At 62.5% G+C, this 24796-nt stretch overlaps 4 protein-coding genes across 64 annotated transcripts; 3 read left to right on the top strand and 1 right to left on the bottom strand.

The window, feature by feature from the left end:
• The first annotated feature begins 27 nt into the window (after positions 1-27).
• PIDD1 (p53-induced death domain protein 1) lies at positions 28-12031 on the top strand. Of its 39 annotated transcripts, none has more exons than XM_074012677.1 (16): positions 28-161; positions 6866-7235; positions 7732-8145; positions 8426-8635; positions 8721-8775; positions 8922-9123; positions 9201-9326; positions 9600-9779; positions 9858-10005; positions 10103-10238; positions 10311-10461; positions 10557-10680; positions 10760-10878; positions 10967-11080; positions 11196-11395; positions 11646-12031. In XM_074012677.1, exons 2-16 carry the CDS (start codon positions 6941-6943, stop codon positions 11902-11904), a joined length of 2733 nt encoding a protein of 910 aa, XP_073868778.1. In that variant the 5' UTR covers positions 28-161; positions 6866-6940; the 3' UTR covers positions 11905-12031. The 39 variants fall into 39 exon arrangements, 33 of the variants coding, with proteins under 33 accessions (XP_073868778.1, XP_073868788.1, XP_005576840.3 ...); XM_074012687.1 differs by having other exon boundaries at positions 7680-8145; XR_012422861.1 differs by lacking the exon at positions 28-161 and adding an exon at positions 6086-6160 and having other exon boundaries at positions 10103-10221.
• Positions 12032-12605: 574 nt separating this feature from the next.
• On the bottom strand, positions 12606-13601 carry PANO1 (proapoptotic nucleolar protein 1). Its single transcript, XM_015434234.3, is given in 6 exon segments — positions 12606-13027; positions 13030-13143; positions 13146-13229; positions 13232-13447; positions 13450-13567; positions 13569-13601. Coding segments are annotated over 6 exon segments (987 nt in total).
• SLC25A22 (solute carrier family 25 member 22) lies at positions 12921-20727 on the top strand. Of its 21 annotated transcripts, none has more exons than XM_045372444.2 (10): positions 12921-13022; positions 16034-16211; positions 16297-16422; positions 16691-16746; positions 17562-17652; positions 18223-18341; positions 18482-18656; positions 18765-18919; positions 19006-19081; positions 19155-20727. In XM_045372444.2, exons 2-10 carry the CDS (start codon positions 16192-16194, stop codon positions 19306-19308), a joined length of 972 nt encoding a protein of 323 aa, XP_045228379.1. In that variant the 5' UTR covers positions 12921-13022; positions 16034-16191; the 3' UTR covers positions 19309-20727. The 21 variants fall into 21 exon arrangements, with proteins under 21 accessions (XP_045228379.1, XP_005576852.1, XP_073868862.1 ...); XM_005576795.4 differs by having other exon boundaries at positions 16029-16211; XM_074012761.1 differs by having other exon boundaries at positions 16029-16211; positions 16691-16911.
• A 357-nt stretch (positions 20728-21084) lies between these two features.
• Positions 21085-24056, top strand: CEND1 (cell cycle exit and neuronal differentiation 1). Of its 3 annotated transcripts, none has more exons than XM_005576778.5 (2): positions 21085-21131; positions 22510-24056. In XM_005576778.5, exon 2 carries the CDS (start codon positions 22592-22594, stop codon positions 23048-23050), a length of 459 nt encoding a protein of 152 aa, XP_005576835.3. In that variant the 5' UTR covers positions 21085-21131; positions 22510-22591; the 3' UTR covers positions 23051-24056. The 3 variants fall into 3 exon arrangements, with proteins under 3 accessions (XP_005576835.3, XP_005576836.3, XP_005576834.3); XM_005576779.5 differs by having other exon boundaries at positions 21085-21143; XM_005576777.5 differs by having other exon boundaries at positions 21085-21301.
• The last annotated feature ends 740 nt before the right edge of the window (positions 24057-24796 follow it).

The raw sequence follows: 24796 nt of genomic DNA, 5'->3' as shown, positions 1-24796 counted from the left end.
GTCCCATGGTGCACCGCTGCTGGAAGTGGCCTGCGCCGCCGGCCTACGCGGAACGGCACGTGGGCCCGAGCGGGGGCTGCTCGCGGTAGGCTCGCCCTGACTCTTTGGTGGTTCCCTGGCCGCGGCGACCGGTGGCCCCATGTCCAGCCGGGCTCAGTGAGGTCAGCCAGCCGCCTCGGACTTAGCGACTGCAGCCCTACCTGGGAGGCCACCCCCGTCCTGCGGGGCCAGGGCGTCCTGCCAGAGGACGAGCGCGAACCTTGGAGGGCAGGACAATGACTTGAGGCAGCGTCGCCCACTCACCCCTGGGAGGAGTGAGGTCCGAGCGGTCAGCCCCTGCGCTGGCCGCTTCGGCCCAGAACTGACCTTGGTGTCCATGTGGACATAGCACATCAGGGGACCCTGCCACATTCTCGGGTCCTGGGAGGGAACAGGGTTGGCCCTGCCTTCTAAGGACTTCAGTTCTGCGAGGACGCAGGAGGTGAATAAGGGGGCGATCCGAGGGATAGGGACAGAGCGCGAGTTGGTCTGGGCAGCCTGAGAAAGTCTAAGCTGAGAGATAAGGAGCCAACCCTGCCAATAGCCGGGGCTAGCACCAGGAACAGGGGGTCAGATGCAGGTACCTAAGGTGCTAGCAGGCAGCGCCTGCTCCCGTGGGGCTCAAACAGCAGTGCAAACCCTGGGATGTGTATACATCAAGCATTGGAACTCGACTTCACCGTCGCCTTCTGTGGCCTCGGTGTCATTACCCCCATTTTATAGATGAGGCGGTTGGGTACAGAAAGGTTTTCTTGCTCGAGGTCACACATCTGGGATAAAGGCGGGAAAACATCTTGCGAACAATGTGACTTTTTTATTTTGTAATTTTTGAGACTGGGCCCCATTCTGTCGCCCAGCCTGGACTGCAGTGGCTGGATCACAGCCCACTACAGCCTCAAATTCCTGGGATCAGGTGATCCTCCCACCTCAGCCTCTTAGCTGAGACCACAGGCCTGTGCCACCACACCTGGCTAAAATTTTTTGGTAGAGACAGTGTTGTTGAGACATGGGCTCAAGTGATCGTCCCACCTGCACCTCCCAAAGTGCTGGGATTACAGGTGTAATCCCAGAGTCACCGTGCCTGGCCAGGATTATGGTTTCATTCAATGTTTTTTTTTTTTTTTTTTTTTGAGACGGAGTCTCACGCTGTTGCCCAGGCTGGAGTGCAGTGGCGCCATCTCGGCTCACTGCAAGCTCCGCCTCCCGAGTTCCCGCCATTCTCCTGCCTCAGCCTCCTGAGTAGCTGGGACTACAGGCGCCCGCCACCGCGCCCGGCTAATTTTTTGTATTTTTAGTAGAGACGGGGTTTCACTGTGGTCTCGATCTCCTGACCTTGTGATCCGCCCGCCTCGGCCTCCCAAAGTGCTGGGATTACAGGCTTGAGCCACGGTGCCCGGCCTTCATTCAATGTTTTAAGCAAGTCCCTTCACATTGGTGTGCAACCATCACCACTATCCATCCCAACCTTTTTTTTTTTTTTTTTTTTTTTTTGATATAGAGTCTCGCTCTGTCACTCAGGCTGGAGTGCAGTGGCGCTATCTCGGTTCACTGTAAACTCCACCTTCTGGTTTCACACCATTCTCCTGCCTCAGCCTCCCAAGTAGCTGGGACTACAGGCACCCACCACCATGCCCAGCTAATTTTTTGTATTTTTAGTAGAGACGGGGTTTCACTGTGTTAGCCGGGATGGTCTCGATCTCCTGACCTCGCGATCCACCTGCCTTGGCCTCCCAAAGTGCTGGGATTACAGGCATGAACCCCCGTGCCTGGCCCTAACTTTTTTTTTTTTTTTTTTTTTTGAGGAGTCTCACTGTTCCCCAGGTTGAAGTGCAGTGGCATGATCTTGGCTCATTGCAACCTCCGCCTCCTGGGTTCAACCGATTCTCCTGCCTCAGTCTTCTAAGTAGCTGGGATTACAGGCACCCACCACCATACCTGGCTAATTTTTGTATTTTTGGTACAGACGGGGTTTTACCATGTTGACCAGGCTTGTCTCAAACTCCTGACTCCAAGTGGTCTGCACACTTCGGCCTCCCAAAGTGCTGGGATTACAGGCACAAGCCACTGTGCTCAGCCCCATCTCACTTTTTTTTAACTTTTTTTTAACTTTTTTTTTATTATCCCAAACAAACTCTGTACGCATTAAAGTCCCTATTCCCTGCTCCCCCACCCTTGATAAACACATTCTACTTTCTGTTCCTATGATTTTGACAACGGTAGCACCCCGTAAGACTGAAATAATACAGTATTTTGCCTTTGTGTCTGGCCTTTTTCATTCAGCGTATTTTCAAATTTCAAGTACCTACCTAAAAGGAAGATGCTAAGACAAATTTAATATAAATACAGAGTAGTTTATGTGGGCCAAGCTTGAGGATTACATCCTGGACATAGATTTAAGTTGCCCTGAATTTTTTTTTTTTTTTTTTTTTTGAGACGGAGTCTGGCTCTGTCACCCAGGCTGGAGTGCAGTGGCTGGATCTCAGCTCACTGCAAGCTCCGCCTCCCGGGTTCCCGCCATTCTCCTGCCTCAGCCTCCCGAGTAGCTGGGACTACTTTTGCTGGGACTACAGGCGCCTGCCACCTCGCCCGGCTAGTTTTTTGTATTTTTTAGTAGAGACGGGGTTTCACCGGGTTAGCCAAGATGGTCTCGATCTCCTGACCTCGTGATCCACCCGTCTCGGCCTCCCAAAGTGCTGGTATTACTTGAGCCACCGCGCCCGGCCAAGTTGCCCTGAATTTACACTTGGGTGAGCAGCAGATATAAGTGGATTTTTAAAATTTATTTTTATTATTATTATTTTTTTGAGATGGCGTCTAGCTCTGTCGCCCAGGCTGGAGTGCAGTGGCGCGATCTTGGCTCACTGCAACCTCGGCTTCCCAGGTTCACGCCATTCTGCCTCAGCCTCCCGAGTAGCTGGGACTACAGGCACCCGCCACCACACCTGGTTAATTTTTTGTATTTTTTAGTAGAGACGGGGTTTCACCGTGTTAGCCACGATGGTCTCTATCTCCTGACCTTGTGATCCGCCTGCCTCGGCCTCCCAAAGTGCTGGGATTACAGGCGTGAGCCACTGTGCCCGGCCTTAATGTTTTTTTTAATTTTAGAGACAGGATCTTGCCATGTCATACAAGCTGCTCTCCAAGTCCTGACTGACCTCAGGTGATCCGCCCACCTTGACCTCCCAAAGTGCTGGGATGACAGGCATGTGTCACTGTGCCCGGCCTGTTTTTTAATCGTTTGTAGAGATGGGGCCTTGCTATGTTGCTCAGGCTGGTCTCAAACTTCTGGCCTCAAGCAATCCTCCTGCCTTGGTGTCCCAAAGTGGCAGGATTACTGGTGTGAGCCACTGCACCCAACCTACAAGTGAATTTTTTTTTTTTTTTTTTTTGAGACGGAGTCTCGCTCTGTCGCCTAGGCTGGAGTGCAGTGGCGCGATCTCGGCTCACTGCAACCTCCACCTCCCAGGTTCACGCCATTTTTGTGACGGGGTTTCACGGTGTTAGCCAGGATGGTCTTGATCTCCTGACTTTGTGATCCGCCCGCCTCGGTCTCCCAAAGTGCTGGGATTACAGGCGTGAGCCACCGCGCCCACACTACAAGTGGCTTTTTAAAGGCAAAAAGCGGGGACAGGAAGCAAACTGATATAATCAGGAATTCTCATTGGTTTACAGAAATGACTGATTAGTGATTGGCTATACATTATTAAACTCTAAGGTGTGGGTTATAGTGCCTAGTTCGGCATTGTTAGGTTAATTTATAGTTACTGGCAATACCAACCAGTTTCAAGAGACAAACACAAAGTGGACAGAGTGTGATTGTGGTCTCATTCTATGTTTCTGGCTGGATAATTGAAAAGGAACCATATTCCTTAGCTAAGTGTTATTTTTTCATAAGGTTCATCCATTTTGTAGCATGTGTCAGTATTTCAGGTCTTTTTTGTGTGTGTGTGAGACAGAATCCCTGTCACCCAGGCTGGAGTGTAATGGTGCAATCTTGGCTCGCTGCAACCTCTGACTCCCGGGTTCAAGCTGTTCTCTTGTCTTAGCCTCCCGAGTAGCTGGGGCTACAGGCGCCCGCCACCATGCCCAGCTAATTTTTTGTACTTTTTAGTAGAGACAGGGTTTCACCATGTTAGCCAAGATGGTCTCGATCTCCTGACCTCGTGATCCACCTGCCTTGGCTTCCCAAAGTGCTGGGATTACAGGCATGAGCCACCACGCCTGGCCTATTTTTTTTATTTTTTTGAGACGAAATCTCACTCTGTAGCCCAGGCTCGAGTGCAGTGGCCCAATCTTGGTTCACTGCAACCTCTGCCTCCCAGGTTCAAGTGATTCTCCTGCCTCAGCCTCCCGAGTACCTGGGACTACAGGCGCCCGCCACCACGCCTAGCTAATTTTTTGTATTTTTAGTAGAGATGGGGTTTCACCGTGTTAGCCGGGATGGTCTCGATCTCCTGACCTCGTGATCTGCCCGACTCAGCCTCCCAAAGTGCTGGGATTACAGAATTGAGTGACTGCGCCTGGCCTTTTGTTTTTGAGAGGGAGTCTCACTCTGTCATCCAAGCTGGAATGCAGTGCCAAGATCTCAACTCACTGCAACCTCCACCCCCTGGGTTCAAGCCATTATCATGCCTCAGCCTCCAGAGTAGCTGGGATTACAGGCGCCTGCCACCAGACCCGGGTAATTTTTGTATTTTTAGTTGACACAGGGCTTCACCATATTGGCCAGGCTGGACTTGAACTCCTGATCTCAAGTGATCCACCCACCTCAGCCTCACAAAATGTTGGGATTACTGGTGTAAGCCACAGCATCAGGCCTGTGGTTAGTTTTTAGAAAGATCCCTCCGGGCCCTACGTGGAAGGGGCTGGGGAGAATGGAAGCAGGGAGTCCTGGAAGAGACCTGCCCATCCCAGAGGGAGGGATGGTGGTAGCTGAGAAGTGGAAGGAAGAAGGAGCCACTGATATGACCTGAGTAAAGAAGCAGGTATAGCTGATGGTGTCTGTTCCCTCCCCAAGCATCTGCTCTGCTGGGCGAGAAAGCTGGTGAATGAAGCACAGGCCTGCTGGGGGGTATCATGTTGGTGGGGAAGGCAGACAGGGCAAATTTCAGGTTCTCGGCTGGCTTTGACCCTCACCAGCTACAGGGCCTCGGGCAAGCCTTGGGCAGTATCTGATCTTTTTTTTTCTTTTCTTTTTGAGACGGAGTCTTGCTCTGTTGCCCAGGCTGGAGTGCAGGGGCACCATCTCTGCTCACTACAACTTCTGCCTCCTGGGTTCACGCCATTCTTCTACCTCAGCCTCCTGAGTAGCTGGGGACTACAGGCGCGCACCACCACGCCCGGCTAATTTTTGTATTTTAAGTAGAGACGGGGGTTTCACCACGTTGGCCAGGCTGGTCTCAAACTCCTGACCTCGTGATCCACCTGCCTCGGCCTCCCAAACTGCTGGGATTACAGGCGTGAGCCACCGCGCCCGCTCAATATCTTCTCTCTTAAAACCTCCTTGTCCCCTGCGTGATTCAAGGAGGCAGTGCCAGGAGGCTCACTGCTTCTGACCCAGAGTGATGGCTCGAAAGGAAGGGTCTCAGCAGGTCCAGAGAGGAGGTCCTGGCAGGCTTCCCGGAGGAGGCCGTGGGGGCTGGTTTGGGAAGGGCACTGCAATTGTTCCGGCTTGTAGCAGGGGTGGGTGCGGGGCAGCCGCAAGAGTACTCCTGTCACCCCGGCCTGGGAACGCACCTGGGGCCGGGGCTGCAGCCTCGGAGCGGCCCGGGACCCCGAGAACCTCGGAAAGGGCGGGTTTCGCAGCCTTCCGGGCGGGGCAGGCTGGACGGCTCCGTCCCCGTGGACTAACAGGAAGCCGAGAGCAGCTGCGCGGGCGGCTCGGCAGATGGACGGGTCGCGTCCGCGTCTCCGGGGCTGCGACGGGCGGAGGGAAGGCGGGTCGGGGAGGAGCCGGGAGACCGCCCCCGTGGACCCCATCCCGGCGCAGGGGGCGAGTTCTGACGGGGCGGGCCCAATGGGCGGGGTCTGCAGTCCCCGCCCCCCCAGAAACGCGCCGGCGGGATCCTAGGAGCCGAGCGCGCGCTGAGCAGCCCCCGTTTGCGCGCCGCCTGGAGCGCAGGTACGCGCCGGCCCGGGCGGGCGCGGGGGGGCGCGGCGGGGGGAACGTTTGCTTTCAGGAGGGTGGGGGCCGTTCCCATCCCTGACGCCCGGGGGATCCCGAGCCTGCCTCGGCGCTGGAGCCCGCCCCCCACGCCATCTGAGCTGTCGTGCGCGGCGCACCACCCTCCCCAGTGGACCGAACTGGAAAGGGCGGGAGAGCTTTCCTCCAGGGCTCACGAATTGAGGTCCCGGCCCCAGGACCCCGAAGCTGCCCAGTGGCTCACGTCCCAGGCCCTAGCCCTTACACCGCCTTCCCTGACTTTCGGGGCGGTAGAGGAGGGTCACGGCCCTCCTGGCAAAGCCGATGTAAGTAGAAGGGGGACTCATCTCCAGAACTGGGGGACAGCCCCGATGACCTCGCAGCTCCACGGCTCCATTGGCCAGATTTCCAGGACCAGGACTGAAGCCTCACTGCCCCGGCTCTGCTGCTAATAGTGAGGTCTCCCTGCCCGGTGCTCCTGCGAGCCATGGCAGCCCCATTCTCCAACCCTCTTTCCAGTAGTGACCCAGGCCTCGGGGGTTCAGGGTGACCACAAGGTCTCCCCCACTCTACAGCCCGGGCCCAGATGGCTCAAGAGCTCCCCACTCCAGCCAGAGTCCCTGTTTCCCCAAAGAGGGGAGGGCCCACCCCAACTCCCGCTCACTTCTCCTCCTGTCTCTGTAGCTTCCCTGGGCCCTGCCTGGACAGGCCTGCCTGCGTGCTGGGACATGTCTGGCCTCCAAGGACCGTCGGTGGGCGATGGCTGCAGCGGTGGAGGGGCCAGAGCTGGAGGCAGCTGCTGCTGCAGGAGATGCTTCGGAGGATGCAGACGCAGGGTCCAGGGTGCGGCCTTTCCTGGGTGGCAACCGGCTGAGCTTGGACCTGTATCCCGGGGGCTGCCAGCGACTGCTGCACTTGTGTGTCCAGCAGCCTCTTCAGCTGCTGCAGGTGGAATTCTTGCGTCTGAGCACTCACGAGGACCCTCAGCTGCTGGAGGCCACCCTGGCCCAGCTGCCTCAGAGCCTGTCCTGCCTCCGCTCCCTGGTCCTCAAAGGTGAGCTCCACCTGTTCTGGGCCCTGTCTCCATCTCTTGCTCTGCCCTGCCTCTGCTGCACGTCCTCAAAGGCAAACCCGGGTCCCAGCCCCAGCTCCAGTCCGCCCCTCCCGGCTCCCCAGGTGTGAACTGTTCTGCTCTTGGTGCTGTCCAGCCCCATCGCCATCCTCGGCGATCACCACCCCCAATGTGAGGCTGGCTGGGCCCTGGCTCCCGGACCCCGAAGCTGCCCAGCGGGGGGTCTCTCCAGACCACAGTGCAGATGATGTTCCTGGGGAAGGTTTTGGGTGATGGTTCTCAGCGGAGATGAGCCGGTGGTCTCCATCCCTGCCTCCTTCCACCTGCAGGCACCTCTCCAGTGTTTCTGTCAGTCCCTGTCTGGTTGGGGTGGGGGTGGGGTGGGAGGTCGGTGCCTCTCGAGCAGCTGTTTTCTCTGGCTGGCAGGGTCGATCTGGGACCTGGCTCTGAGGGCCACATCCGCCTCCCCCCTTCCCAGGAGGGCAACGCCGGGACACACTGGGTGCCTGTCTCCGGGGTGCCCTGACCACCCTGCCCGCTGGTCTGAGTGGCTTGGCCCATCTGGCCCACCTGGACCTGAGCTTCAACAGCCTGGAGACGCTGCCGGCCTGTGTCCTGCGGATGCGAGGTCTGGGTGCACTCTTGCTGTCTCACAACTGTCTCTCTGAGCTGCCTGAGGCTCTGGGGGCCCTCCCCGCCCTCACCTTCCTCGCGGTGACACACAACCGCCTGCAGACGCTGCCCCCAGCACTGGGGGCCCTATCCACCCTGCAGCGCCTCGATCTCTCTCAGAACCTGCTGGATACGCTACCTCCTGAGATTGGAGGCCTGGGCAGCCTCCTGGAGCTCAACCTGGCCTCCAACCGGCTACAGAGCCTCCCGGCCTCCCTGGGTGAGTAGCTGCTGCGCCCCTGGCACACTGGCCCCTCGGGAGGACCCCTGAAGCCTGCCTGTCTTCCGCAGGGGCCTCTGCACCCACAGGCTTGGTCCACAGCTGCCTCTTGGGAGTCCCTCCGCCTCCCTGGCCTTTGAGACTCCCTCAGCGGCTTTGTCAGAGTTCTCTGAGCCCAGCTGTGGAGAGTCTGAAATGGCTGCTCTGGGAGGCAGTGGCAGGAGTGTCCCAGTGCTACAGGCCGGGCTGGTGCCGAGCCTAAGCCAGCACCTGCCCGCAGCGGGTCTTCGGTCCTTGCGGCTCCTTGTCCTGCACAGCAACCTCCTGGCGTCTGTGCCAGCCGGCCTGGCCCGCCTGCCACTCCTCACCCGGCTCGACCTAAGGGACAACCAGCTCCGGGACCTGCCCCCTGAGCTGCTAGACGCCCCCTTTGTGCGCCTGCAGGGGAACCCCCTGGGTGAGGCCTCACCAGACGTCCCAAGTTCACCAGGTGGGCTTGGTGCTAAAGGGGGGCAGACCTGGGAAAGGACGTGGGTCTCCTCACTGTCCTGACCACACGTCTGTCCCCTCCACAGTGGCAGCCCTCATTCCAGAAATGCCCAGACTGTTCTTGACCTCAGATTTGGACAGGTATGGGGTGGGTTGAGGGGGCTGGAGGGGAGTCTGTCTGCCTGTTGCCCCAGCCCCTCCGACACCTTCTCCAGAGTTCCTGGGTCCAGGCTCCGACACGTAGGCCCTTCTGGGTCTAACCTGTGGCTCGCTCCTTCCTCACTCAGCTTTCCTGTGACTCCTCGAGGCTGCTCAGTGACCCTGGCCTGTGGTGTCCGCCTGCAGTTCCCAGCGGGAGCCACCGCCACCCCCATCACCATCCGCTATCGGCTGCTGCTGCCAGAGCCAGGCCTCGTCCCCCTGGGTCCTCATGATGCCCTGCTCAGCCATGTGCTGGAGCTGCAGCCGCATGGGGTGGCCTTCCAGCAGGCATGGCCAGGGTGTGGCGGGGGGCAGTGTGTGGGCCCAGGCCTGGCCCCAGCCCTCACACCATCCTTGCCTGGCAGGATGTGGGGCTGTGGCTGCTCTTCACCCCACCACGGGCCCGGCGCTGCCGTGAAGTGGTGGTCAGGACCCGGAATGACAACAGCTGGGGTGACCTGGAGACCCACTTGGAGGAAGAGGCACCCCAGGTGAGGACCACTCAGGCCTGTCGGTGGCGACTGGGGAGCCGCTGCCCTGAGCCGTGCACCCCTGCGCAGAGCCTCGACCTGGCACCTTCCACCCCGCCCCGTCCTTCCTGGATCCTGCTCCCCCATATCCCGGGCACCTTCCACCCCACCCCGTCCCTCCTGGATCCTGCTCCCCCGTGTCCCCGGCACCTTCCACCCCGCCCCATCTCTCCTGGATCCTGCTCCCTGTGTCCTGACCCAGGCTCCTCTGACTTCCCTGCTCCCCCGTCTCAGCGGCTCTGGGCTCACTGCCAGGCACCCCACTTCTCCTGGTTCCTTGTGGTTTCCCGCCCTGTGTCCAATGCCTGCCTGGTGCCACCAGAGGGGACATTGCTGTGCTCCTCGGGTCATCCTGGGGTCAAGGTCATCTTCCCCCCTGGGGCCACTGAGGAACCTCGTCGAGTCTCCATGCAGGTATGGCCAGGACAGCACCAAGGGTGGCAGGCGGCGCCTCGGCCCACAGGCAGGTGCTCAGGGGCCCGTCTGCCTCAGGTGGTGCGCATGGCTGGCCGAGAACTGCAGGCCCTCCTAGGAGAACCAGAGGCTGCAGTGAGCCCCCTGCTGTGCCTCTCACAGAGCGGTCCCCCCAGCTTCCTCCGACCGGTCACCGTGCAGCTGCCTCTGCCCTCTGGCATCACAGGTGAGAGGTGGCCATGGGGCATACCTGGACCTGTGGCCGTAGGGTGGGGGGGGTCTCCAGCCAGGCAGTCTCAGCCCGCTGACCCTCCCATCCCCAGGCCTCAGTCTGGACCGCTCCCGTCTGCACCTGTTGTACTGGGCCCCTCCTGCAGTCACCTGGGATGACATCACAGCTCAGGTGGTCCTGGAGCTCACCCACCTGTACGCACGCTTCCAGGTCACACACTTCTCCTGGTCAGTGCCCCCCAGCTTTCTCAGCCCCCCTTCCCCAGTCTGTACAGCCCCCCTCACCCCCAGCCCTCCCAGGTACTGGCTCTGGTACACCACCAAGAACTGCGTGGGAGGCCTGGCTCGGAAGGCCTGGGAGCGGCTGCGGCTGCACCGTGTGAACCTCATCGCTCTGCAGCGGCGCCGGGACCCTGAGCAGGTCCTTCTGCAGTGCCTGCCCCGAAACAAGGTGAGGGCGCAGGCTGGAGGGCAGCAGGGTGGCGACCAGAGAGCTGGGGTGGGGTGCAGGGCTTTGGGTCGCAAGCTACACGGGCTTCCCTGCAGGTGGATGCCACCCTTCGGCGGCTGCTGGAGCGGTACCGGGGCCCCGAGCCCTCTGACACGGTGGAGATGTTCGAGGGCGAAGAGTTCTTTGCGGCCTTCGAGCGCGGCATCGACGTGGATGCTGGTAAGACCTCCCTGTCCTAGAGAGGGAGCCTTACCGTCTTCCCTGCGCCCTCCTTGCTCAGCCCACCCCTGCCCCCTAGACCGCCCTGACTGCGTGGAGGGCAGAATCTGCTTTGTCTTCTACTCGCACCTGAAGAATGTGAAGGAGGTATACGTGACTACCACTCTGGACCGGGAGGCCCAGGCTGTGCGGGGCCAGGTGGGTGAGGGGGGTGGGCGAGAGGAGAGGCCCCCCAGGCCACTTGGGCAGAGGACGGAGCTCTGAACCCCATTTGATGCCCCTTCAGGTGTCCTTCTACCGTGGCACGGTGCCTGTGCAGGTACCCGAGGAGGCTGAGGCTGCCCGGCAGAGGAAGGGCGCAGACGCCCTGTGGATGGCCACTCTGCCCATCAAGCTGCCGGTGGGACTGAGGGACAGCAGAGGGGCGGGGCAGAACCGAGGCCCAGGGGTGACCAGGGGGACGTGGTAGAGTTGGGGTGGAGCCCAGGGCTTATTGCACTTTTTCCTTCCAACAGAGACTTCGGAGCTCTGAGGAGCCACGGCGGAGGGCTGGCCTCTCCTTGGCGCCCTTGAACCTGGGAGATGCTGAGACCGGCTTTCTGACACAGAGCAACCTGCTGAGCGTGGCTGGGCGCCTGGGTCCAGACTGGCCAACTGTGGCCCTGCACCTGGGCGTGTCCTACCGTGAGCTGCAGCGCATCCGGCATGAGTTCCGGTGAGACTGCCACTACCCGCTGGCTGCCAGCCCCAGGGCTGAGCCCTGGCTGCCTGGAGGGCCCACCTGATGCTGACAGAAGTTTCTTCCAGGGGAGGTGGGCAAAAGGCAAACACCAGGCTGGGAAAGGAAAGATCTGGCCGCAGTTGGCCCAAGGAGCCGGGAACTCCCCCACACTCTGAGGCAGAATGTGGTGGCGGGTCCTGGGCAGGTGGGTAGGACCCCTCTGTCACCTGTCTTCTGCCTGCAGGGATGATCTGGATGGGCAGATCCGCCACATGCTCTTCTCCTGGGCTGAGCGCCAGGCTGGGCAGCCAGGGGCTGTGGGACTCCTGGTGCAGGCCCTGGAGCAGAGTGACCGGCAGGACGTGGCAGAAGAGGTGCGTGCAGTCTTGGAGCTCGGCTGCCGCAAGTACCAGGACGGCATCCGACGCACGGGTTTAGCCCCCAAGGACCCCGCTCTGCCTGGCTCGTCAGCTCCACAGCCCCCAGAGCCTGCCCAGGCCTAGGCCCCACAGACTTTGGGCTGGCCCGGACATTCCCCAGCGGATGGGCAGAGCCCCCACCTTCAAGCCTTTCCAGTGTGTGGGGACAGGGGTCCCCGTGGGCAACAAACCCGCACTGTTTCTTTCGCCATCTCAGAGCTCGATTTATTTGTTGGATGGAGAAGCCGTTGGAGGGTGGGGGTGGCGTGGTAATCAGAGGCCTGGACCCTACGGGGAGGGAGCCCTTTGTGCACAGATGCCCCACAGCCTGGTCCTGTTCTCTCCCACTGTGCCTGGGGCCTCCTGTGGGTCCTCATCTTCCTGGGGGTGAGGAGCTGTGCTACAAAGTAACCCATGTGGGGTTTTTTTTTTTTTTTTTGAGATGGAATTTCTGTCACCCAGGCTGGAGTGCAGTGGCATGATCTCAGCTCACTGCAACCTCCACTTCCCAGGTTCAAGTAATTCTCCTGCTTCAACCTCTTGAGTAGCTGGGACTAGAGGCACTTGCCACCACACCGGGCTAATTTTTGTAGTTTTAGTAGACGCGGTGGGGGGGCGGTTTCACCTTGTTGGCCAGGCTGGTCTTGAACTCCTGACCTCAAGTGATCCGCCTGCCTTGGCCTCCCAAAGTGCCGGGATTGCAGGCGTGAGCCACTGTGCCCAGCCCCGAGTGGGGTGCTTTGGATACAAAGTCGCTGTTGGGCAGGCGGGGTTGTGCCTCCACTTCACTTCGCTGGCCCAGCAGTTCCACGGAGCACCTGTGTCTGCACTGGAGGCCACGCCTCCCCCAGGGCACCCTCATCCACCGGCGCTTTGCCACCTACCCGCGCCCCGCGGGTCCTTGTCCCTGCAGGGGCCTGAGGCCTGGGAACCAAGAAAGGACCTTGGGGACGCGCGGCCCGGCCTCTTCGCGCAGAACTGCCACCCTGCCGGGGTGGGGGGGGACCCGGGGCGAGGAGGCGGGTGGGCGCGTGGCTGTGGCCTGGCTGGGCGCAGTAGCCTCGGCGGCCGGGAGGGGGAGCCGAAGCCCGGAGGAGGCCGAGGGCGGAGCGCGCGCAGCGCCGAGCGGACGCGCCTCCCCGCCTAGGTGCTGGCCGAGCGCGCGGCGGGGCGGGGAGGCGAGCGCGGCGGCGGCGAGTGCGGTGAGTGCCCGGCGGTTCCTTTCTGCGCCCATCCGAGTGCGGCCGGGCTGCGGGGGCGAGAGGTCCCGCGGCGGCCGAGGAAGGTGACAGCTGCCCGAACAACGTGGCCTGGCGGGCGGGACGGGGGTCCTAGACCAGCGGATGCTCGGATCCGCGGCTGCCCTGGCGTGAGAGGCCGTGCTCGGCCCCGACGGTGCCGGGCGCGCTCCCGCACACACGTGTCCCCCAGGGTGGATGTCTGGGGCCCGAGTCCAAGGAAGAGAGACCGAGCCATGTGGGACGCACACGTGGGATTTCACCGTACATCTGTGGACATGTGCGTGGCCCGAGTCGCGGTGGCCAGGCGGAGGACGGAGCGGTCGGCCGAGCCCCAGCAGTGGGGCAGGGGCCTGAGCCGGCCTCCGAGTGCAGAGAGCGGCCACCCGCTTCTCCTTTGTCCTCTGGCCGAGGCATCGCGAAGTTGGAGACCCCTTCCGGGACCCTCCAGCCAGCAGGATAGAAAGCACCGCCCCAAGAGGACGGGGACAGCGGGAGATTGAATGGGGGAGCCGCCAGCCAGACTCGGAGCCTCACCCCCATTGCCTTTCTTGGGGGTAGGAGGAGCCTGGCGGCTTTTTGGGAGGAGGATTTTACTCCTGCAGATTCGGAAGCAGCGGTATCTTCCTGTAGTGTGGTTTCTGCTCTACTGCTCTCTCCCTGGCTTGCCTGTGGCCTCGGTCGGCCTGACTATGAGGGGGGAACAGTGACGGCTCATAGCCCTGGGCCCGGCCGGGGCTGCAGGGTTTCTATGGTAACATCAGTGCAGGGGGAGGGCCCTGGCCAGCTGTCTCATAAGCCAGGGGTGGGAACTGCCGAGTGAGGACAGAAAGGTGGGGTTGGCGTTCAGACGGAACCCCTGCTGGTTCCTCCCTATGCAGAGCCCCTCGCTGTCCTCATTCTCCACCCAGAAGCTCCTCTCCACTGCAGTGGGTGCTGTGCGGGCCCAGGCCTGCCTCTCTGCCCTGGGATCTCTAGGCCTGCTTCTCTTCCTGGGACTAATAGCCGCTCCCCACTGATTTCTAGGATTGCTCCCATCATGCAGGTGTCCTCGTCCCAGACTGGAGATAGGCTCCCAGGAGAAAGGGGATTGCTCAGTCCCTGGTGGGCCAGGGCACACCCCTGGGAGGGACTAGAGCGGAGATGAAGGGCCCAGGGCAGCCTGGAGAGCTGTGGCCAGTCTGCACCCAAATAGTGGGCGGGGGGGGGGCGGGCTGCTGGGAGAGATCAGGTTGAAGTTCAGAGGTCAGCTCGTCACCACCACTGGCTGAGGCAGGGAGAGGCAGGTCTGGCGGTGAAGCCCTGAGTGGGACGGGGGTGGGGCAGAGGGCTCTGGGCATGCCAGCTCCCATGCCCTCTGGACCTGTCAGGTGAGCAGGGCCTGTGGGTGGCACCAGCGGCCTCTGAGACCCAGCCAGCCCTTCCCTGTGGACAGCAGGCCTTTTTTTGTGGCCCAGCATGAGGCTTCCCTGACATGCATCTGCCCTAACAGACAGATCCCACAGACACGAGTGGGTGTCAGCCCATCACTGCCCCACAGCACCGGATTCCCTGTCCAGGTACACATAGGATACCCTGGCCCAGAGAAAGCCTCATCCTCAGAGTACCAGCCCTAGACAGATCCAGGCCAGGAAATGCTGGAGTGCTCAGCCCACAGGCAGCAGACAGGAACCCGTGTGTGCCGGGGGCGTGGTGGCCACGCGCTGAGGTCCCTGCTGGTGCGTGGTGTGTGCCAGGTCAGCCTGAGTCAGACCCGCCCCTGCTCATCCCTCCTCTCAAGGCTGCGGGAAGCCTCCACTGGCCCAAAGTGAAAGAGAAAGTAGCCCCCTGCAGGCCCGCCCCACCCCGCCCCACAGCCAATCCCTGCGGCCCCTCGTCGCCTCCCCCGGCAGCTTCCCCTCCTGTGTGAGTGCCGGGCTGGAGTGTGGAGAAGCCGTCCAGAGTGAGTGCCTGGGGCAGAGTGAGAACAGGACCAGTGGGCAGGTGGTGGAGTGGGGGTCGGTGGTGGATGGCTCAGCCCTGGAAAGCCGAGGTGAAGGTCAGGAGTCCCTGAGGATCTGTGAGTGTGAGCCAGCCGTGTGGCCCTGGGCAACGGCACTGCCCGTGCCCGAAACAGCTGGCCTCTGGGGGACCCAGGGTGAGGAGGGAAGGCCCCCGAAGCTGGGATTTTATGGCCATGACCTTATGGGAGGCCCCTGAGGCTGTGGCTCCCCAGCCCTGCCGCTTAGTGGGAGAGGTCCGTTCTCCTCTCCTCTGTAGGGGATGGGCGTGCCAGCCACAGGGGGCCTCAGAAGGCCAGCCATCCCCCACCCCCAAGGCTTCCAGGGGTCCCATCACTGGCTTCTGTGTATCCATGAGTGAAACTCCTGGGAGGGGTGGAGGGGAGGAAGGTGGGCAAGGGGCTGGCCGTGGGGGGTGCGGGCTTCTTGAGGAGGAGCTCTGCAGGCCCTGGGTGGAGCTGCTGCGGAAGGAGAGCTATACCTGGGACGGCTGAGCCCAGGTCGGCAGGGGGTCTTAGGGCGCCCGAGACCTCAGCCGCAAGCTCGAAGGGGGCAGGTGCTGGCTGCTTCTCTCTGTGCTGAAGGATGTGGGGGATGGTCACCACAGCTGTCCAGGTCAAGGTGCTCCGGTAGGCACCCTGGCACCGGCCCCTGGCACTGCCCTCAGAGGTGCCTGGCCCTTTAAAAGCCGGAGCTGGCTGGGGTGCACGTGAGCCCGAGCGTGAGCGCGCGTGTGAGGCTGGCTGGGAAGACGCTGGCGGTGGGGAGGGGGGGATTGAAAGGAAGCCAGGTGGTCCCAGGGGTGGGCATGGGACTGGGTGGCAGGTGCCTCCTGCTGCTGCACCCTCAGGACGCAGTGACGGCTCCCATCTGGGGTGGTGGGTGACAGGCTGCATGTGAGGGAGGCTGGGGGAGGATTATTCTTTGGGTGGCCCCACCCTCACTCATTCCCATCCCCTCTTCCTTCCAGGACAGAAGGGGCGGCTGCTGAAGCCTGGAAATTCCCCTGAAGGTAGAGCACCGCCCAACCCCTCTGGGTCCCAGCCTCCCTCAAGGCCTCCTCCACCTCCACCTCCACCCCACCCGGCCTGGCGTCCACCTCTTCGGCTCCTACCTGGGCACGATCCAGTTAAATGGCTGATAAGCAGATCAGGTCAGATTCCAGTCCTGGCTGCATGCCCCGCCCCCACCCTGACCCATGGTCGCAGAAACCCGTCCTGACACTCCTGTCCACACAGCCTGCCAGCCAAGCTCATCAATGGCGGCATCGCCGGGCTGATCGGGGTCACCTGCGTGTTCCCCATCGACCTGGCCAAGACCAGGCTGCAGAACCAGCAGAATGGCCAGCGCATGTACACAAGCATGTGAGTGTGCCAGGCGGTCGTGGGGAGTAGGCCCAGCATGTGGCAGCACGGGAGGCCAGGAGGGGGGCTCTGCTCCTGTGCCCCTCACCCTGTTTGACAGAAGGGAAACTGGAGGCAGGCAGGCCTGGGGGAGATCCCATGTGGGTCAGGACTGGGGTCAGAGCTGGGCTGAGGACTTGGCCTCTTATGTCAGCCCTAGACAGTCCAGGGACCCTGGCCTCTGGCTGGCCCCAGCTGGCCCCGGCTCACCCTGTCCCCTTGGCCACAGGTCCGACTGCCTCATCAAGACCATCCGCTCCGAGGGATACTTTGGGATGTACCGGGGTAAGGCTTGACTTGGCTTGGCTCGAGATGGGCAGGCCTGGATAGCGCCCGCGAGTCGTGGCAAGGAGCGGTGGGGGAGGCAGGGCAGGGCAGCCAGCCTGGGCCTGGTGTGTGAGCGTGGACGTGTCTGGGGGCGCTGTGCCTGTGCAGGGGACTGGATCTCTGGTGAGTGGCAGTTCTCAGCCCCTCCCGTGGCAACTCCCCGCCCCCGCTTAGTGCCTGGTGCGTGGGACGCCACAGTACATCTGTGTCCTCTGTGGTGGCCACAGCCGCCTCTGCTTTCTGGGACAGGCTAGACCCCATCTATGGCTGGGGATGGGAGGGAGTAGGGGGAATTACCGCAAATCAGCTTAGGACGCCATCCGGAGCCTGGATTTGGTAGAAGCTCTGCAGCCCTGAGCCCTCGGCACTGAGATGGGGGCTCTCCATAGCCTCCCCCGAACTCTGGCCCACTCCAGACCACATGCTCGGGTGACTTCTGGCCCCAGTCCCCTGCCAGCACAAGCACCCTCTGTCCCCTAGGGAGGGAGGGGTTTCCCAGGGAGGCCTCAGGGGCTCCGGGATGATCCCCATGCCCCTAGCAGCAAGATGCTGTCCAGAATCAGAGACAGATGCAGTGGGCACGGGAACGCCTGAACCAGAGGTGCTGCCCCATCCGTGCCTGGCCCCCCCCACCTGGCACACACCAGGCCCAAATGTGGGTGAGAGGGCAGGAGATGGCCAGGAGTGACTGGGATGGGGCTTTGACGGCCAGGCAGCAAGTCCTGGCTAAGCACCTCCCCACCCTGGTCACCAGCTGACCCCCTGCTCCACAGGAGCCGCTGTGAACTTGACCCTCGTCACCCCCGAGAAGGCCATCAAGCTGGCAGCCAACGACTTCTTCCGACATCAGCTATCCAAGGATGGGTGAGCTCCCTGCCTGGCAGACACTCAAGGGGTCTTGGACTCCAGACAAAGGAGGGGTCCACCCGGCCAGCTGGGTCCCACCTGGGGGCTCCACCTGTCTTCAGCCCCTTCCTTGGGGCTTCTCTGAGCTTGTGGGGTGGCCTCCCTCCTTTCCCCTGACCAGGGGAGCAGAGCAGATGCCAAATCAGTGGGGCTCTGGCCTGGCAGCCCTTGGCCCCCAGCTGCTGCCTGTGTAGTAAGCCAGGGCTTGAGGGCACTGACTGGTTCCCCCATTGCTGGAGGGGGGCTGCAAGGGCAGCCCCTTTTTAGGGCACTCGACCCCCAATTTCCCATTTTCCTTTATTGGAGACAGCCCCACTGCCCCCCCCAGGCCCTTGCCTGTGGGGCTGTCTGTCCATCGGGCTCCCCCCGCCTGCTGCTGCAGGGCCGGAGGCTGGGGGCTGTACCCCCACAGGCCTGCATCTGCCTCCACAGCTCCCACCATCCTCTGCGCCCAGGCACGGTGGGCAGCCCCGAGGGTGGCAGGTAGCCTGTCTCTTCCCACTCACCGCGGCCTTGCCTCTACCACAGGCAGAAGCTGACCCTGCTTAAAGAGATGCTGGCAGGCTGTGGGGCTGGCACCTGCCAGGTGATCGTGACCACGCCCATGGAGATGCTGAAGATCCAGCTGCAGGATGCAGGGCGCATCGGTGAGGGCGGGAGGAGGGAGGGGAGAGGGCAGAGGTGCTGGAAGGGGTGAGGGCGAGGGGAGGGCAGGGACACAGGGAGGGCCAGAGCGTGTCCCCTGCCCACTTTGCACAGAAGAAGAGAGCAGCCTCTTTGTCCGCAGCTGCCCAGAGGAAGATCCTGGCTGCCCAGGGCCAGCTCTCAGCCCAGGGGGGTGCCCAGCCCTCAGTGGAGGCTCCAGCTGCCCCTCGGCCTACGGCCACCCAGCTGACCCGTGACCTGCTGCGAAGCCGCGGCATTGCTGGTCTCTACAAGGGACTCGGGGCCACGCTGCTCAGGTAGGAGGCACAGGGTGGATGGGAGGAGGGATGGGGGAGGCCGGCCTGCCCAACCCACCACCTCCTGTCCACCACTTCCTGTCCCCATGGCCACCTCACTCCCCACAGGGACGTTCCCTTCTCCGTGGTCTACTTCCCGCTCTTTGCCAACCTGAACCAGCTGGGCCGCCCGGCGTCCGAGGAGAAGTCGCCTTTCTACGTGTCCTTCCTGGCCGGCTGTGTGGCCGGGAGTGCCGCCGCTGTGGCCGTCAACCCCTGTGATGGTCAGTGCATGGGACAGCGCCCGGCTGGGGATGGGGCGGGACTGAGCCCTTGGCCAGGCTCACACTGACCCGAGCGTCCCTTGCAGTGGTGAAGACGCGGCTCCAGTCACTTCAGCGAGGCGTCAATGAGGACACCTACTCTGGGTTCCTGGACTGTGCCAGGTGGGGAGGTCCCACAGGGGGTGGGGCCTGGGGGCCTGCATACCGGGCTGACCCTCCCCTCCTTCCTCCACAGGAAGATCCTGCGGCACGAGGGCCCCTCAGCCTTCCTGAAGGGCGCCTACTGCCGCGCGCTGGTCATCGCACCCCTTTTCGGCATCGCACAGGTGGTCTACTTCCTGGGCATCGCGGAGTCCCTGCTGGGGCTACTGCAGGACCCCCAGGCCTGAGCCCAGTGCCCGCTCCACCCCAGCCAGCCGGGCAGGGCTGGTGTGGGGCTGGAGCCAGGCAGCTAGCCCAGGACGGAGCAAGGGAAGACCCCTCCCCAGCCCTCCTGTCGGCAGGGGCAGCAGGGGACGGGGTGCAGGGTCCACATAGGTGGTGCACACGCGAGCCCCCCGGTGTGCTGCCTGCATCGTTGGGATCAATGTCTTATTTATGTAGAAAATGCAGAAATCTTTACATTCCTCAAGCTAGCCCCTGCCCCAATCCTGCCCTGGCCTGAACACCCCCAGGGACAGAGCTGGTCTCTGGGCTGGGGGCCCCCGGGCCTGGGTTGGGCAGGCTGGACCATACCCCCAGCCCACCGGTTCCAGTCTCCACGGCCGTCCTGGTCCACACAGGGACCCTGCACAAACCTATTTATTGAACCTGCTGGGCCCAAGTGGCTCTCCAGCCCTTCCGTCCTTCCCCAGCCGCTCTTGTCACCTTGGCAGGACTGGACTCTGCCTCCCTGGCCAGCCTTGCAAGAGGACCGGGGTCTCCTGCCCTCTCTGTTGAGCCAGGAATCCCAAGCGAGGGGTTGCCCCGGGGTCTGACTCTCAGGGCAAGCCCGTCACCCAGTGCGGGACTTTGTGGTGGGCCCCTCAGCTCCCACCCCAGGTTGGGGCCCAGACTGTGAGGTCTGTGTGCCTGTGTGTGTGTGTGTGTGTGTGTGTGTGTTGTGGGGATCTGGCTTGGCTCTTGGGGATGGGGCTGCCGGGGACTGCCCCCCTTCCCGCCGCGGCCAGGCGCTCTGTGTGCTGTGTGTGTCCCAGGCTCTGTTGACCCCGTCCAGGAACTTTAGTTACCCAGCCTGACCTCTCTTCTGAGATTGGCCAGGGAGCGGGGCAGGCAAGGGGACCAGTGTGGAGCCTGAGGGTGCCTGCCCTGCTCTGGAGGGAGGGCCAGGAGCTGCCGCCCACCCCAAGTCCTCTCAGGGCCCACCCTCCTCTTTCCGCCTTTGCATAAGGCTCCTGGGTAAGCTCCAGAGGCCCCATCCTTCCTGCCTCTGGGCATAAGGCCCCGAGCACACTTCAGAAGCCCCATTCCCCCCTGCCTCCAGGCCGAGCCCTGCTGTGAGCCGAAGCTCTCCCTGCCCCACCCTGGCCATGTGATCGTGTTGGTGACAGACCCTGATGTGCTGGTGCTGTGTCCCCAAAACCGGGGCCCTCCACGGAGGCCCCTTCCCAGCGACACTACCTGGGGCTCAGGCCCGGACCCCTCCAGTTCACGGTTGCTCCTGGGAGCTGCCCCTCCCATCACATCTGAACCTTGGAAGCTGCTGCTGCTGCTTTACAGAATTATATTTTTTTCTTTTGAAGAGTTTTAAGAAGTTGTAACTTTTTGTGTCTTGTCATGTCAGAGGATAAATAAATATTCTAAGTAGATGCTGCTGTCTGGGGGTCTGTTTGGGGGCAGGGGAGGGCAGTCCCCTCTTCCCATAACTGGCTCCCTTCAGACTGCAGGGCTATGCCTGCGCACCCACCCACCGACCAAGGGGCACCCTGGCCTGGAGGGGATGCTGGGCGGGACCCGCCTCCTGCCTCTGGCAGTCCCAGATGGGACTTGAACCCTGCAGTTGCTCTCCCTGACCCTAAGGTTCTCCCCCCCACCATCTAGGGTGGAGCTGGGTTTGCGGACCCCGCAGTTCCCGGCGGGGCGGGGCCCCGTCGCCCCTCCCCCTCCCCCTCCCCGCCCTCCTGCGCCGGGAGCAGTGCATTGTGGGAAACTCCCGAGCTCTCCGCGTTCGCAGCCGCCGTCGTCCCGTGGAGAAGCGCGCAGCCCAGGGGAGGTCGGAGGACGCGTAAGGCGGGGGGCTCCGGGCTGGCGGGGCGGGGCAGGCGCGGGGTCCTGCGGGGCGAGGAGGCGGCTCCGAGGCTTGAAGGTCACCGGGGTTGCGCGCGGGCCCCCCAGTTCTCCAGGGCGCAGCTGCTCTTGGGAGAAGGAGGCGGTGGCCGGGATGTAAGTGACACAAATAGCGAGGTTGGGGGGCAGACCACCTGCTCTTTGCAAACTTGATGCCCAGCAGCTGGGCCCCCCCCAGAGCTGCAGGGGTGAGGGGGCGGCTGGGCTTCCCGGAGAGGTCGGCAGCGGCTGGGCCTCTCCTGGAGACACCCTCATCACGCTGTGACCTTCGGGTGACCTTCAGTGTGGTCAGTGCACCTAGCGGGGGTGGGAAACGCGCCTCCCTTTCTCTGAAGGTTGGGGCATTTCTCACCCTTCCCTGGGAGAGGTAGACAGGCGGCCTCTGAGGCTTTGGGGCAAGAACCACTCAGGTTCAGGGCGGCTGGGCCCCCAGGGCTCTTCCCACCTCTGCCTGAGTCATTGAGAATCTGGGCATGGCCTTTCCCACAGCCCAGAGCCCTGTCCTCCACCCTGACTCGCCGGCCAAGAGCAGCGTGTGTCCACCCTGTTTAATGCCAGGAACCCTCTGCCCACAGAGACAGCACGGCCTTGGGCTCCTCAAGGACTCTGCCCCAGGGCTGGAGAGAGGCACGGCCTGTGCTGGGGAGGGGGCCTCAGAGGCTGGGGAGGAGCAGCCGGCCCTTGGAAGCACAGCCCCACACTGCCTTCCTGGAGAGACACCCCAGTTTTCTCAAGTCTGGTATCTCGTGGGCCCACCCACCCTGATGGCTGCCTGAGATCCCAGCTCCTGCCCCTCCCCGCCCTCCTCCACCAGGATCCTGGCCAGGTCACAGCCTCGGTGCCTCAGTGTCTGTCTCTGCAAAGCAGGAGTGCTCTCCTGAGGAGGGGATGCAGTCAGCTCTCCCACTGCGGCTCCAATCACCTCCCCTCCTTGGAGGGGAGAATGCTTTTCCTTCCGGTTCTCGGGGTCTGATCCTCACTTCCCCAGCAAGAGGCCTCCTGCCCCTGGCTGGTAGGAGGATGTGGCATTTGCATGGGCCATTTTACGGAACACCGGGGGGCCCCTAGCTCCTCCCACCTGTGCGTGGCTCTTGCCTCTGCGGCTGGAGGGGTTCCTCCGGGAGTGGTCAGGGACAGACGGAGACCAGGCTGTGAAAGAGAAGCATCAGAGGCCCACAGGAAGCCCCTGAGCTGGGGCCCCGGGGACTCCAGAGAACTGGGCAGGGACTGCCTGGGGACCAGGTGGTCGGGGCAGCACAGGGGGGACTGGGCCCACACGCAGTCTCCCTTGTGTCTCCCTCCAGGCCCATAGAATGCCCAGGAGTGACGAGCTGTCCTGAGCCCCTCTGGTGTACTCACCTGCCTGTCCCATACGCCCCGCCCACCATGGAGTCCAGAGGGAAGTCGGCCAGCAGCCCTAAGCCTGACACCAAGGCGCCCCAGGCCACCACCGAGGCCAAGGTACCCCCGGCAGCCGATGGGAAGGCCCCCTCGACCAAGCCCTCGAAGAAGGAGGCCCCGGCCGAGAAGCAGCAGCCGCCAGCGGCCCCCACCACGGTACCTGCCAAGAAGACCCCGGCCAAGGCCGACCCTGCCCTTCTCAACAACCACAGTAACCTGAAGCCGGCCCCCACGGCCCCCGCGGTCCCCAGCAGTCCTGATGCAACCCCAGAGGCCAAGGGTCCTGGGGATGGGGCGGAGGAGGACGAAGCTGCCGGTGGGGGGTCTGGGGGCCAAGGTCCCTGGTCCTGCGAGAACTTGAACCCCCTGCTGGTGGCTGGAGGTGTGGCCGTGGCAGCCATAGCCCTGATTCTCGGTGTGGCCTTCCTGGCCCGGAAAAAATAATACCTGGGGGCCAGGCGGGGGGCACGGAGTCACTTCCTGTACAGACCTGAGGAAGCCAGTGCATGCAGAGTTCACCCTTATCTACGTGTACACACGCACATTCATTACACACCTACATATGCCCCCAATACACACGCAAAGTGGAGAGGATGCCCGAGCCCACCCCTGCTGACCCAGGACTTCCCCAACCTCCAGGGCAGAAAGAGTCCAGGCTCCGGGGTCCACAGCACAGGATGCGGGGAGAAGGCACAGCTGGGGAACCTCAAGAAAGGAACAACGGACCCCATGTGTGGGCCCCCCACCCCCGGCAGCTGGGTGATCCCGGGCCCCCAGGGCTGGTCTCTGAGTGGGGGTGCTGGGATGGGTTCTGCCTGGGCCCGGCCCTCGTGGGGACATTAAAGGGCACGGTTGCTCCACTTGCCCCAGTTCTGCTCTTTGTGTACCCCTGGGGGTCTGCCTGGGCCGATGCAGTGGGACAGACCTGGGGTGGGCAGTCACCTCAGCAGAGCCTCAGTGCCACCTCCCCACACCACCCAAGCCTAGCTGGGTGGGAAGACGGAGCCTGAAGCCTGCTTGTGGAGGGGGTGCTGCCCAAGGGTTGCCTTCCCCAGCTTGTGCTCCAGGGGAGCTCCGATGCTGGTGGGGAGGCAGGATGTCGAGGGCCCCTCATAGTTGTGCCCACCCTGCCCCGCTAGACTGCCCCTCCAGCTTGCACCTGGCACCATCTGAGTCTAACCAGCGTATAAATGCAATAACAGGTAGAGTAGAACTGCTTGGCGGCGACCGTCACACACTGTCCTCAGCCCACCGTACCTGGGGAGGCCCCTTGTGCAGCCCCTCCTTAGCACATCCAGTCCCAGCGTGGTCTTTGGCGTGCAGCAGCAGGCGAGCTCCCGGAAGGTGGTGGTGGGCACTGTGAGAACGCAGCCTGCCCTCACTGGCCAGCGGCCACAGGAACCCTGGGCCTGAGTGGAGGCTGAGTCTGAAATAAACTCTGTTGTCTAAAGGCTGGGCTTGCATCCTCATCTGCATGTGGCTGGGAGACGCAGGGGCTTCCCACTGGGGAATGAGGGGTTCACGTCCACACTCCAGGCTTTCCAGGGGAGAGGTGCTGCATCCAGGACCCTCTGACGGGACCCCCTGCCACTCCTATGCCCTTATCCCGGGGGGCTCAGCCCAGAGCCACACCCAGGCCCTGCCCCATCCTCCTCCCTGGCCTTCCTGTGGGTCCTGACCCAAGGTGGACACCCGGGGGCTACAGGACCAAGGAGCAGTGTGGACATGGGGTGCGGGGAGGGCAAGCCCTGCTTCTCAGGCCGAGCTCTCCAGCCAGGCAGGGGCCCTTCCGCATCTCCCACTGCAGCGAGCCCCCACATCCTGAGCGCAGAAGAGGCTCCCCTCAACACCTCTCATTCATGGCACCCAGCCCACTCTAACCGGGTGTCCAACTGGTGGGCCTGGCCACGGGTGAGGCTGCAGCACGCGGGCCAACAGGGAGCAAGGCCTGTGGTGCCTGGGAAGGGCTCCTTTGACTTCTGTCATCCTGGCCCCTGGGTTTCACCTGACGGGTGGCTAAGGCTGGCAGCAAGAGCTCCGTGATCACCTCCTCCCTGAAGCCTTCTTCCAGCTGGTGTGGGGGGACAGCCGTGTCTTCCTCCTGCCCTTCTGGCACACTCCCTCCCCAGAGCAGCAGTCCTCGTCCATGCACCCACACTGAGGCCCAGACAGATACGGAGGGCCCACGGG

Source organism: Macaca fascicularis, chromosome 14 (genome assembly GCF_037993035.2).
Source record: "Macaca fascicularis isolate 582-1 chromosome 14, T2T-MFA8v1.1".
Classification (NCBI taxonomy): Eukaryota; Metazoa; Chordata; class Mammalia; order Primates; family Cercopithecidae; genus Macaca; species Macaca fascicularis.
This window is presented reverse-complemented; position numbering and strand designations above follow the sequence as displayed.

Excerpts from the sequence above, each read along its gene's own strand:
- PIDD1 (XM_005576783.4), top strand. The coding sequence starts at position 6,941 with ATGGCTGCAGCGGTGGAGGGGCCAGAGCTGGAGGCAGCTGCTGCTGCA. Across the intron at positions 7,236-7,731 it reads CCGCTCCCTGGTCCTCAAAG|GAGGGCAACGCCGGGACACA; the intron begins GTGAGCTCCACC and ends CCCCCTTCCCAG. Across the intron at positions 10,879-10,966 it reads CCCAGGCTGTGCGGGGCCAG|GTGTCCTTCTACCGTGGCAC; the intron begins GTGGGTGAGGGG and ends ATGCCCCTTCAG.
- SLC25A22 (XM_045372444.2), top strand. The coding sequence starts at position 16,192 with ATGGCTGATAAGCAGATCAG. Across the intron at positions 17,653-18,222 it reads CATCAGCTATCCAAGGATGG|GCAGAAGCTGACCCTGCTTA; the intron begins GTGAGCTCCCTG and ends CCTCTACCACAG. Across the intron at positions 18,657-18,764 it reads CTCGGGGCCACGCTGCTCAG|GGACGTTCCCTTCTCCGTGG; the intron begins GTAGGAGGCACA and ends CACTCCCCACAG.